General features: G+C 46.4%; 2 protein-coding genes across 3 annotated transcripts in view; one reads left to right on the top strand and one right to left on the bottom strand.

The window, feature by feature from the left end:
• Nucleotides 1–1,133, bottom strand: part of timm9 (translocase of inner mitochondrial membrane 9 homolog) — a 1,480-nt gene extending 347 nt beyond the window's left edge. Inside the window, exons 1-3 of the mRNA XM_079695330.1 lie at nt 993–1,133; nt 358–408; nt 47–142 (exon numbers count right to left, since the gene is read on the bottom strand). Of these exons, the coding sequence (XP_079551456.1) occupies nt 47–142; nt 358–396 (135 nt within the window). The 5' untranslated portion in view covers nt 397–408; nt 993–1,133. The remainder of the gene's footprint in view (nt 1–46; nt 143–357; nt 409–992) is intronic.
• Nucleotides 1,134–1,350: 217 nt separating this feature from the next.
• kiaa0586 (KIAA0586 ortholog) overlaps nt 1,351–13,510 on the top strand; it is a 38,257-nt gene continuing 26,097 nt past the window's right edge. Inside the window, exons 1-8 of one of the 2 annotated variants that reach the window (XM_079695328.1) lie at nt 1,351–1,782; nt 1,865–2,103; nt 2,633–2,685; nt 3,422–3,470; nt 4,693–4,762; nt 9,493–9,625; nt 10,007–10,077; nt 11,350–11,419. In XM_079695328.1, coding sequence (XP_079551454.1) covers nt 1,911–2,103; nt 2,633–2,685; nt 3,422–3,470; nt 4,693–4,762; nt 9,493–9,625; nt 10,007–10,077; nt 11,350–11,419 — 639 coding nt within the window. In that variant the 5' untranslated portion in view covers nt 1,351–1,782; nt 1,865–1,910. Of the gene's footprint in view, nt 2,104–2,632; nt 2,686–3,421; nt 3,471–4,692; nt 4,763–9,492; nt 9,626–10,006; nt 10,078–11,349; nt 11,420–13,510 lie in introns of both variants that reach the window. The other variant, XM_079695329.1, reaches the window with a different exon arrangement.

Genomic DNA, 13,510 nt, shown 5'->3' on the forward strand with positions numbered 1-13,510 from the left:
CAGAGGGTCATGGTTATTGTAGTATAACCGATGTTTTTATATTTACCTCCTCTGGCTTCACCTCCCTGGTCGTGAAGTCTCTGACGCAGTCCATGAAGCAGTTCTCCGTCACCTTGTTGTATGTCCCCAAAAACTCCTTAAACTGAGACAGAAAAACCCTTACATTTAGAAAACTCCTTAAACTGAGACAGAAAAACCCTTACATTTAGACAGAAAACTCCTTAAACTGAGAAATGTAAGGTATTAAAAACCCACTGTCAGTCTGTTTACCCCTGATCTTCAGTGACCAACAGAAAACCCGGGTTGTTATTCAGGTGTGCTTCCTTTTAGAGATGGACCAATCAGGCGAGGGCTCACCTGTTTAATCTGGTCGGACTCGGCCGTCTGCGCCGCCATTATTCAGATCCTCTGAGGACAGAAATAAAAACATTATAATTACAGATAATGACGGTTTATATTTGTGAAATAAACACTGAAATGTCCAAAAACCCTTAAACTGAGACACCAAACCCTTTAAAGCAGATTAAAGCTCACAGAATAAAGAAGTAGGCTGTTTAACACATTTATTATAAAGAGTTAATCATTTATATTATTATTTATCACTGAGCATATTTTTAATGTACATTTAAAATGTTACAACAACGAAATACAAAGATTACAGAAAGGACTTTATTATTAATATCATTATTTATAACGTTGTGTGTGTGTGTGTGTGTGTGTGTGTGTGTGTGTGTGTGTGTGTGTGTGTGTGTGTGTGTGTGTGTGTGTGTGATTAGCATTATCACTGAGCTGCTGTTTAAATACTGTTTAATAATCTGTTATTTTCCAGCAGGAGCTACATGCTGCATGCTAACGCTTCAGATCTGTGAATGTGTCTCTCTGTAAAGTGTCCGACTGCCTCTCGAGGCTAGAGGACAACAGTAATAATGAGAGATATAATGAGTTATAAGAGTTATAAGAGTTATACAGATAATAAAGGGTTTTTATCTCACCGGAGTTTCTGTTGCAACCAACGAGCCGCTTCCTGAAGGACGTGAGAGACACTCAGCCGCACTTTCACGCCTTTCTGTCTCTCAGTTTGTATTTATTCACTTTAAAGAAAGGATTCAAAATCATTCACAACAAACCAAAATCAGAGAGGCAGCCAATCAGCGTCTTTAGATATTATATTAATATTAGAGTTATTTAGTTATTCAAAGAAAGATTGAAGAACAATTTGTCGAAAGTGCAGCCCAGAAATTAAAAATCAAACAGTGTGCTGCTGGAGAAACATCCGGAGTGCAACAAGCGCGTCACAATAAAGCATTCCGTTAAGATTACAGTCATTTATATAAACGACATCTTGTTATTGTGTTATAGCCGAACAATTAGCAGAGTGGTTAACATAATGATAACCCTCTTTAATTGACTGATTTCTTTGATAAGAGTGTATTCTCTCTCCAATCAGCTGTTTCCACTGAACGCGGTGATGGGTTCTGGTTGCCCTGTGGAGTGAGACCTCTCTCCTGTTGAATTATTTTACGATCTTTTATGAGCAGCGGAAACCGGAAGTGAGATTTGTTGTTAGAAACCGTTTGTTTATATTTGTATTTCCAGAAGCTTCCCTCCACCGGGATATTTCATCCATTTACCGGTTATTTTATAAACCGTAACTCCCCCCCTCCTCCCCCCATCTCTCTCGCGGAGGTTAAACCGGTAAATCTCCGGTCCTTGAAGAAGCGGGAACTTTGAAATGAGCTAACGGAAGCTAACGGCTAAAGGACTCCTTAGAATAAACAACAGGTTATAAAACAAACAAGTAAACAGACTGTTATTGTTATGATCTCCAGTAGCTCTGAAGTCTCTCAGACTCTTATTCTCTCAGTGTCTTCAGATGAGTCAGCTCTCATTAAACCCGGATCAGAACCAGCATGTGGTCAAGCCCGTCGTCCTCCTGCAGCTCAGAGCCCGGGGCGGTTCTGATCCGCTCCACCAGGGTCCTGGTCCCTGAGCAGAGACCTGGTTCTGTCCGGATCTCCGTCCAGAAGGTCCAGGACCCTCCTCTGGTCCAAAAGGTCCAGGAGAAAGCAGCTCGTCCTCGGGGAGCGGGACACCCTCAGACCGGTGAGAACCAGAACCCTCAAGACCTGAATCAGGACCTGAATTAGGACCTGAACCAGGATCTGAACCAGGACCTGAATCAGGATCTGAACCAGGATCGGAACCAGGACCTGAATCAGGACCTGAATCAGGGCTAACAGAGGACTTTCGTGTCCATTACATTAAGGGAGATGTGTCTCTGGTTCATCAGAATCAGAACCTGTGTTAGTCCCACAGAGGGGACATTTACATTGGATCAATAACCCTCACAGTACATCATGTAGTTCACACACACACACACACACACACACACACACACACACACACACACACACACACACACACACACACACACACACACACACACAGTGTTATTAACAGTTCACAATTTACTTCACAAATATATTGTGTGTGTGTGTGTGTGTGTGTGTGTGTGTGTGTGTGTGTGTGTGTGTGTGTGTGTGTGTGTGTGTGTGTGTGTGTGTGTGTGTGTGTGTGTGTGTGTGTGTGTGTGTGTGTGTGTGTGTGTGTGTGTGTGTGTGTGTGTGTGTAGACAGACTGAAGAAACCTGGACCCCCCAAAGAGAACCGAGAGCCCAGAAGACGAGTGAGTCCTCTTGGTTAATAGACTACGCACTCTTTGATGACTCGCACAGAATGTAAACGTTGTGCTCGAACACCAGAGGCCTGTACTACGAAGCTGGTTCAACCTAACCTGGATATGTTTGAGTTAGCCGGTTGGTCTAATCCAAAACATACGCGCTCTCGCTAAACTGTACTACGACGCTCAAGTGGATCGCTCAAGCCAGCCGTGTCCTATCTAGTTAGGTGCACGTTCACATGAAAGGGGTGGTATCTGGAGCATTCGACCAATCACAAACATGGAGAAACGTACTGACAGCGCAGCCGCATACTTCCTGAATGAAAAGTCAACTTTAATATTAGACAAATCTGAAGAAGTTAAACTTTAAACATGAAGATAGGAGGTGATATTCTATTAATGTACAGTTCACAAAGCTTTTCTGTATTTCCTTTCTCCTGTAATATGACTTGATGGCTTTAAACTCCGCACACTGAGCTCTGATTGGTCAGCAGGCAGTGCTTTCACTGAGTTGAGCTCTTAGCCTGCAACCTAACCTGCTCCGTGGCAGGTTTGCCGCTCAGCATCAGTTACCATGGAGATCTAGCCTGCTAAAAAGAGAACCAGCGTCGTAGGACCAGAAACCCAGAGTTAACCTGAAGTTAGCCGCTAAGAGAACATCCTGCTTCGTAGTACAGGCCTCTGGAGTTCCTCGGGATCCTCAGGTGAGTCTGATTCTAATGAAAGCCTCTCTCTGAAACAGCCTCCAGAGAGAGGGGACAGGAAGCTGAGCAGAGAGGCGGAGCAGCACGGTGAGGAGCTGCAATACATCAATTAGCCAATCAATACGCCAATCAGTACACCAGTCAGTACACAAATTAACCAATCAGTACACCAATCAGTACACCAATCAATACACCAATCAGTACGCCAATCAGTACACCAATCAATACACCAATCAGTACACCAATCAATACGCCAATCAGTACACCAATTAGTACACCAATTAACCAATCAGTACACCAGTCAGTACACAAATTAACCAATCATTACACCAATCAGTACACCAATCAGTACACCAATCAATACACCAATCAGTACACCAATCAATACGCCAATCAGTACACCAATTAGTACACCAATTAACCAATCAGTACACCAATCAGTACACCAGTCAGTACACAAATTAACCAATCAGTACACCAATCAGTACACAAATCAGTACACAAATTAACCAATCAGTACACAAATTAACCAATCAGTACACCAATTAGTACACCAATTAACCAATCAGTACACCAATCAGTACACCAATCAGTACACAAATTAACCAATCAGTACACCAATCAGTACACAAATCAGTACACAAATTAACCAATCAGTACACAAATTAACCAATCAGTACACCAATCAGTACACAAATTAACCAATCAGTACACCAATTAACCAATCAGTGCACCAATCAGTACACCAATCAGTACACAAATTAACCAATCAGTACACCAATCAGTACACAAATTAACCAATCAGTGCACCGATCAGTACACAAATTAACCAATCAGTGCACCGATCAGTACACAAATTAACCAATCAGTGCACCAATCAGTACACAAATTAACCAATCAGTGCACCGATCAGTACACAAATTAACCAATCAGTACACCAATCAGTACACAAATTAACCAATCAGTGCACCAATCAGTACACAAATTAACCAATCAGTACACCAATCAGTACACAAATTAACCAATCAGTACACCAATCAGTACACAAATTAACCAATCAGTACGCCAATCAGTACACCAATTAGCCAATCAGTGCACCAATCAGTACACAAATTAACCAATCAGTACGTGTCTGGATCAGTGTCTGGACCTCAGAGCCTCAGTGATCCTCTGAGGTGAAGACAGAACTGTTCTAGGATCAGTGTCTGGACTTCAGAGCCTCAGTGATCCTTTGATGTGAAGACAGAACTGTTCCAGGATCTGTTCCTGATCATGAAGGTTAAATATAAACGTGTTTATTGTGATAAAGGTCATGACCTGCTGACGTCACGCTTCTCTGCCGGAGGACGAGGAGCCGTGCTCGCTGCTCTGAGACAACGGTAAGGAAGCTCGTTAAGCTCGCTAAGCACACTGAAGTTAGTCCTCGTCAGAGCTTCCTAAGCACACTGAAGTTAGTCCTCATTAGAGCTTGTTAAGCACACTGAAGTTAGTCCTCGTTAAGCACACTGAAGTTAGTCCTCGTTAAGCTTGTTAAGCACACTGAAGTTAGTCCTCATTAGAGCTTGTTAAGCACACTGAAGTTAGTCCTCGTTAAGCACACTGAAGTTAGTCCTCGTTAAGCTTGTTAAGCACACTGAAGTTAGTCCTCGTTAAGCTCGTTAAGCACACTGAAGTTAGTCCTCGTTAGAGCTTGTTAAGCGCACTGAAGTTAGTCCTCGTTAGAGCTCGTTAAGCACACTGAAGTTAGTCCTCGTTAAGCTCGTTAAGCACACTGAAGTTAGTCCTCGTTAGAGCTTGTTAAGCGCACTGAAGTTAGTCCTCGTTAGAGCTCGTTAAGCACACTGAAGTCAGTCCTCGTTAAGCTCGTTAAGCACACTGAAGTTAGTCCTCGTTAGAGCTTGTTAAGCACACTGAAGTTAGTCCTCGTTAGAGCTCGTTAAGCACACTGAAGTTAGTCCTCGTTAAGCACACTGAAGTTAGTCCTCGTTAAGCTCGTTAAGCACACTGAAGTTAGTCCTCGTTAAGCTCGTTAAGCACACTGAAGTTAGTCCTCGTTAAGCTTGTTAAGCACACTGAAGTTAGTCCTCGTTAAGCACACTGAAGTTAGTCCTCGTTAAGCTTGTTAAGCACACTGAAGTTAGTCCTCGTTAAGCTCGTTAAGCACACTGAAGTTAGTCCTCGTTAAGCTCGTTAAGCACACTGAAGTTAGTCCTCGTTAAGCTTGTTAAGCACACTGAAGTTAGTCCTCGTTAAGCTCGTTAAGCACACTGAAGTTAGTCCTCGTTAAGCTCGTTAAGCACACTGAAGTTAGTCCTCGTTAAGCTTGTTAAGCACACTGAAGTTAGTCCTCGTTAAGCTCGTTAAGCACACTGAAGTTAGTACTTGTTAAGCCCGTTAAGCACACTGAAGTTAGTCCTCGTTAAAGCTCGTTAAGCACACTGAAGTTAGTCCTCGTTAGAGCTCGTTAAGCACACTGAAGTTAGTCCTCGTTAGAGCTCGTTAAGCACACTGAAGTTAGTCCTCGTTAAGCACACTGAAGTTAGTCCTCGTTAAGCTTGTTAAGCACACTGAAGTTAGTCCTCGTTAAGCTCGTTAAGCACACTGAAGTTAGTCCTCGTTAGAGCTTGTTAAGCACACTGAAGTTAGTCCTCGTTAGAGCTCGTTAAGCACACTGAAGTTAGTCCTCGTTAAGCTCGTTAAGCACACTGAAGTCAGTCCTCGTTAAGCTCGTTAAGCACACTGAAGTTAGTCCTCGTTAAGCTTGTTAAGCACACTGAAGTTAGTCCTCGTTAAGCTCGTTAAGCACACTGAAGTTAGTCCTCGTTAGAGCTTGTTAAGCACACTGAAGTTAGTCCTCGTTAGAGCTCGTTAAGCACACTGAAGTTAGTCCTCGTTAAGCTCGTTAAGCACACTGAAGTCAGTCCTCGTTAAGCTCGTTAAGCACACTGAAGTTAGTCCTCGTTAGAGCTTGTTAAGCACACTGAAGTTAGTCCTCGTTAGAGCTCGTTAAGCACACTGAAGTTAGTCCTCGTTAAGCACACTGAAGTTAGTCCTCGTTAAGCTCGTTAAGCACACTGAAGTTAGTCCTCGTTAGAGCTCGTTAAGCACACTGAAGTTAGTCCTCGTTAAGCTTGTTAAGCACACTGAAGTTAGTCCTCGTTAAGCTCGTTAAGCACACTGAAGTTAGTCCTCGTTAAGCTCGTTAAGCACACTGAAGTTAGTCCTCGTTAAGCTTGTTAAGCACACTGAAGTTAGTCCTCGTTAAGCTCGTTAAGCACACTGAAGTTAGTACTTGTTAAGCCCGTTAAGCACACTGAAGTTAGTCCTCGTTAAAGCTCGTTAAGCACACTGAAGTTAGTCCTCGTTAGAGCTCGTTAAGCACACTGAAGTTAGTCCTCGTTAGAGCTCGTTAAGCACACTGAAGTTAGTCCTCGTTAAAGCTCGTTAAGCACACTGAAGTTAGTCCTCGTTAGAGCTCGTTAAGCACACTGAAGTTAGTCCTCGTTAGAGCTCGTTAAGCACACTGAAGTTAGTCCTCGTTAAGCTTGTTAAGCACACTGAAGTTAGTCCTTGTTAAGCCCGTTAAGCACACTGAAGTTAGTCCTCGTTAAAGCTTGTTAAGCACACTGAAGTTAGTCCTCGTTAAGCTCGTTAAGCACACTGAAGTTAGTCCTCGTTAGAGCTTGTTAAGCGCACTGAAGTTAGTCCTCGTTAGAGCTCGTTAAGCACACTGAAGTTAGTCCTCGTTAAGCTCGTTAAGCACACTGAAGTTAGTCCTCGTTAGAGCTTGTTAAGCGCACTGAAGTTAGTCCTCGTTAGAGCTCGTTAAGCACACTGAAGTCAGTCCTCGTTAAGCTCGTTAAGCACACTGAAGTTAGTCCTCGTTAGAGCTTGTTAAGCACACTGAAGTTAGTCCTCGTTAGAGCTCGTTAAGCACACTGAAGTTAGTCCTCGTTAAGCACACTGAAGTTAGTCCTCGTTAAGCTCGTTAAGCACACTGAAGTTAGTCCTCGTTAAGCTCGTTAAGCACACTGAAGTTAGTCCTCGTTAAGCTTGTTAAGCACACTGAAGTTAGTCCTCGTTAAGCACACTGAAGTTAGTCCTCGTTAAGCTTGTTAAGCACACTGAAGTTAGTCCTCGTTAAGCTCGTTAAGCACACTGAAGTTAGTCCTCGTTAAGCTCGTTAAGCACACTGAAGTTAGTCCTCGTTAAGCTTGTTAAGCACACTGAAGTTAGTCCTCGTTAAGCTCGTTAAGCACACTGAAGTTAGTCCTCGTTAAGCTCGTTAAGCACACTGAAGTTAGTCCTCGTTAAGCTTGTTAAGCACACTGAAGTTAGTCCTCGTTAAGCTCGTTAAGCACACTGAAGTTAGTACTTGTTAAGCCCGTTAAGCACACTGAAGTTAGTCCTCGTTAAAGCTCGTTAAGCACACTGAAGTTAGTCCTCGTTAGAGCTCGTTAAGCACACTGAAGTTAGTCCTCGTTAGAGCTCGTTAAGCACACTGAAGTTAGTCCTCGTTAAGCACACTGAAGTTAGTCCTCGTTAAGCTTGTTAAGCACACTGAAGTTAGTCCTCGTTAAGCTCGTTAAGCACACTGAAGTTAGTCCTCGTTAGAGCTTGTTAAGCACACTGAAGTTAGTCCTCGTTAGAGCTCGTTAAGCACACTGAAGTTAGTCCTCGTTAAGCTCGTTAAGCACACTGAAGTCAGTCCTCGTTAAGCTCGTTAAGCACACTGAAGTTAGTCCTCGTTAAGCTTGTTAAGCACACTGAAGTTAGTCCTCGTTAAGCTCGTTAAGCACACTGAAGTTAGTCCTCGTTAGAGCTTGTTAAGCACACTGAAGTTAGTCCTCGTTAGAGCTCGTTAAGCACACTGAAGTTAGTCCTCGTTAAGCTCGTTAAGCACACTGAAGTCAGTCCTCGTTAAGCTCGTTAAGCACACTGAAGTTAGTCCTCGTTAGAGCTTGTTAAGCACACTGAAGTTAGTCCTCGTTAGAGCTCGTTAAGCACACTGAAGTTAGTCCTCGTTAAGCACACTGAAGTTAGTCCTCGTTAAGCTCGTTAAGCACACTGAAGTTAGTCCTCGTTAGAGCTCGTTAAGCACACTGAAGTTAGTCCTCGTTAAGCTTGTTAAGCACACTGAAGTTAGTCCTCGTTAAGCTCGTTAAGCACACTGAAGTTAGTCCTCGTTAAGCTCGTTAAGCACACTGAAGTTAGTCCTCGTTAAGCTTGTTAAGCACACTGAAGTTAGTCCTCGTTAAGCTCGTTAAGCACACTGAAGTTAGTACTTGTTAAGCCCGTTAAGCACACTGAAGTTAGTCCTCGTTAAAGCTCGTTAAGCACACTGAAGTTAGTCCTCGTTAGAGCTCGTTAAGCACACTGAAGTTAGTCCTCGTTAGAGCTCGTTAAGCACACTGAAGTTAGTCCTCGTTAAAGCTCGTTAAGCACACTGAAGTTAGTCCTCGTTAGAGCTCGTTAAGCACACTGAAGTTAGTCCTCGTTAGAGCTCGTTAAGCACACTGAAGTTAGTCCTCGTTAAGCTTGTTAAGCACACTGAAGTTAGTCCTTGTTAAGCCCGTTAAGCACACTGAAGTTAGTCCTCGTTAAAGCTCGTTAAGCACACTGAAGTTAGTCCTCGTTAGAGCTCGTTAAGCACACTGAAGTTAGTCCTTGTTAGAGCTTGTTAAGCACACTGAAGTTAGTCCTCGTTAAAGCTCGTTAAGCACACTGAAGTTAGTCCTCGTTAGAGCTCGTTAAGCACACTGAAGTTAGTCCTCGTTAGAGCTCGTTAAGCACACTGAAGTTAGTCCTCGTTAAAGCTCGTTAAGCACACTGAAGTTAGTCCTCGTTAGAGCTCGTTAAGCACACTGAAGTTAGTCCTCGTTAAAGCTCGTTAAGCACACTGAAGTTAGTCCTCGTTAGAGCTCGTTAAGCACACTGAAGTTAGTCCTCGTTAGAGCTCGTTAAGCACACTGAAGTTAGTCCTCGTTAGAGCTCGTTAAGCACACTGAAGTTAGTCCTCGTTAGAGCTCGTTAAGCACACTGAAGTTAGTCCTCGTTAAAGCTCGTTCAGGACCTCTCAGAGTGTTTACCCTCACCTCTCACTCCTCAGCTCTCACAGCGCCCCCCCCAAGAGGGAAGTCAGAGTGCAGCTGCTGAACACAGGACAACCGGACTCCCAGCATGCACCTTGGCCCAGCAGCTCCCAGCATGCAGTAGGGTTCGGAGCTATTCCTCTCATGAAGGTACAGATTCATATTCAAAGTAGGGCTGCTCAATTCATCGTATTTTAATCGCAATTACGATTATGGATTGCAAAGATTACGAAAACAACGTAATCGAAATAAAACATTTTATTTTGTAATTATTATCATAAATGTTTTCAGTTGAATTATACTTAAAGTTCAGGGTAATCAACTGTTAAAAACATGTTTTCTCCAATAAATTGGTGTTTTCAAAGTAAATGGATAATCGTTTTTGATAATCGTGATAATTCAAAGTGTTAGATATTTACTTTACATTAACTGTGTGTGTGTGTGTGTGTGTGTGTGTGTGTGTGTGTGTGTGTGTGTGTGTGTGTGTGTGTGTGTGTGTGTGTGTGTGTGTGTGTGTGTGTGTGTATATAGACTCACTCAGATCTGGAGGCTCGAGTGTCCCGGCTGGCAGACGGAGTTCAGGAGATGCTACAGGCTGACAGGTACACTGACACACACACACACACACACACTGACACATACACTGACGGCCCGTCCACACAGCGGCGTGAGTTGTCGCTTGCCGGCGGGCGTGTCTGAAACTCGACCAACAACCAATCACATGAATCTCCCGCCCCTGACTCACAAGCAGCGGTTTGATTGGCTAGAGCTTGTACTGGCATATGATTCGATTGGCTGACGCTTCTGCCAAGGCGTCAAAAGTTGATCTTTGCTCAACTTTTGCAGCGAGCCACGCCAGCAACGCTCCGCGTCGCTTCCCACAATGCAGTTCGGCGAAAAGTCACGTCACCCCATTCAAAGTGAATGGTGAAGCGTCAACGCACGCCGCTGTGTAGATGGGCCGTAACACACACACACTGACATACACTGACACACACACTGACACACACACTGACACACACTCACACACACACACACACACACACACACACACACTCACACACACACTCACACACACACTGACATACACTGACACACACACTGACACACACTGACACACACACTGACACACACACTGAAACACACACTGAAACACACTGACACACACACTGACATACACTGACACACACACTGAAACACACTGACACACACACTGACATACACTGAAACACACTGAAACACACACTGACATACACTGACACACACACTGACACACACACTGAAACACACACTGAAACACACTGACACACACACTGACATACACTGACATACACTGAAACACACTGAAACACACACTGAAACACACACTGAAACACACACTGACACACACACTGAAACACACACTGAAACACACTGACACACACACTGACATACACTGACACACACACTGAAACACACTGACACACACACTGACACACACACTGACACACACACTGAAACACACACTGACACACACACTGACATACACTGACACACACTGAAACACACTGAAACACACTGACACACACACTGACACACACACTGACACACACACTGACACACACTCACACACACACACACAAACACACACTCACACACACACTGAAACACACTGACACACACACTGACACACACACTGACACACACTGACACACACTGACACACACACTGACACACACACTGACACACACTGACACATACACTGACACACACACTGACACACACACTGACACACACACTGACACACACTGACACACACACTGACACACACACTGACACACACACTGACACACACACTGACACACTGACATCATGACTCTCCGTCCTGTCTCTAGGGGGCGTGGCCTGAGTCAGCTGACCCTGCAACATCTGGAGACTCTGCACAGCCAACAGCTGCAGCAGCAGGTGACCTCACCTGTCCCCTCTCTCACCTGTCCCCTCTCTCACCTGTCCCCTCTCTCACCTGTCCCCTCTCTCACCTGTCCTCCTCTCTCACCTGTCCTCCTCTCTCACCTGTCCCCTCTCTCACCTGTCCTCCTCTCTCACCTGTCCCCTCTCTCACCTGTCCTCCTCTCTCACCTGTCCCCTCTCTCACCTGTCCCCTCTCTCACCTGTCCTCCTCTCTCACCTGTCCTCCTCTCTCACCTGTCCTCTCTCACCTTTCCTCCCTCACCTCTCCTCCCTCACCTGTCCCCTCTCTCACCTCTTCTCTCTCACCTGCCCTCCTCTCTCACCTGCCCTCCTCTCTCACCTGTCCTCCTCTCTCACCTGTCCCCTCTCTCACCTGTCCCCTCTCTCACCTGTCCCCTCTCTCACCTGTCCTCCTCTCTCACCTGTCCTCCTCTCTCACCTGTCCTCTCTCACCTTTCCTCCCTCACCTCTCCTCCCTCACCTGTCCCCTCTCTCACCTCTTCTCTCTCACCTGTCCCCTCTCTCACCTGTCCCCTCTCTCACCTGTCCCCTCTCTCACCTGTCCTCCTCTCTCACCTGTCCTCTCTCACCTGTCCTCCCTCACCTCTCCTCCCTCACCTGTCCCCTCTCTCACCTCTTCTCTCTCACCTGTCCTCCCTCACCTCTCCTCCCTCACCTGTCCTCCTCTCTCACCTGTCCTCCTCTCTCACCTCTCCTCTCTCACCTGTCCTCTCTCACCTGTCCTCTCTCACCTGTCCTCTCTCACCTCTCCTCTCTCACCTGTCCTCTCTCACCTCTCCTCTCTCACCTGTCCTCTCTCACCTGTCCCCTCTCTCACCTGTCTCCTCTCTCACCTGTCCTCCTCTCTCACCTGTCCTCCTCTCTCACCTGTCCTCTCTCACCTTTCCTCCCTCACCTCTCCTCCCTCACCTGTCCCCTCTCTCACCTCTTCTCTCTCACCTGTCCTCTCTCACCTGTCCTCTCTCACCTGTCCCCTCTCTCACCTGTCCTCCTCTCTCACCTGTCCCCTCTCTCACCTGTCCCCTCTCTCACCTGTCCTCCTCTCTCACCTGTCCTCCTCTCTCACCTGTCCTCTCTCACCTTTCCTCCCTCACCTGTCCTCTCTCACCTGTCCCCTCTCTCACCTGTCCTCCTCTCTCACCTGTCCTCTCTCACCTTTCCTCCCTCACCTCTCCTCCCTCACCTGTCCCCTCTCTCACCTCTTCTCTCTCACCTGTCCTCTCTCACCTGTCCTCTCTCACCTGTCCCCTCTCTCACCTGTCCTCCTCTCTCACCTGTCCTCCTCTCTCACCTGTCCTCCTCTCACACCTGTCCTCCTCTCTCACCTTTCCTCCCTCACCTCTCCTCCCTCACCTGTCCCCTCTCTCACCTGTCCTCTCTCACCTTTCCTCCCTCACCTCTCCTCCCTCACCTGTCCTCCTCTCTCACCTGTCCTCTCTCACCTTTCCTCCCTCACCTGTCCTCTCTCACCTGTCCCCTCTCTCACCTGTCCTCCTCTCTCACCTGTCCTCTCTCACCTTTCCTCCCTCACCTCTCCTCCCTCACCTGTCCCCTCTCTCACCTCTTCTCTCTCACCTGTCCTCTCTCACCTGTCCCCTCTCTCACCTGTCCTCCTCTCTCACCTGTCCCCTCTCTCACCTGTCCCCTCTCTCACCTGTCCTCCTCTCTCACCTGCCCTCCTCTCTCACCTGCCCTCCTCTCTCACCTGTCCTCTCTCACCTGTCCTCTCTCACCTGTCCTCTCTCACCTTTCCTCCCTCACCTCTCCTCCCTCACCTGTCCCCTCTCTCACCTGTCCCCTCTCTCACCTCTTCTCTCTCACCTGTCCTCCTCTCTCACCTCTCCTCCCTCACCTGTCCCCTCTCTCACCTCTTCTCTCTCACCTGTCCTCCTCTCTCACCTGTCCTCTCTCACCTGTCCTCCTCTATCACCTCTCCTCTCTCACCTGTCCTCTCTCACCTGTCCTCTCTCACCTGTCCTCTCTCACCTCTCCTCTCTCACCTGTCCTCTCTCACCTCTCCTCTCTCACCTGTCCTCTCTCACCTGTCCCCTCTCTCACCTGTCC

Source organism: Notothenia rossii (assembly GCF_949606895.1).
Source record: "Notothenia rossii genome assembly, contig: scaffold_230, whole genome shotgun sequence".
Classification (NCBI taxonomy): Eukaryota; Metazoa; Chordata; class Actinopteri; order Perciformes; family Nototheniidae; genus Notothenia; species Notothenia rossii.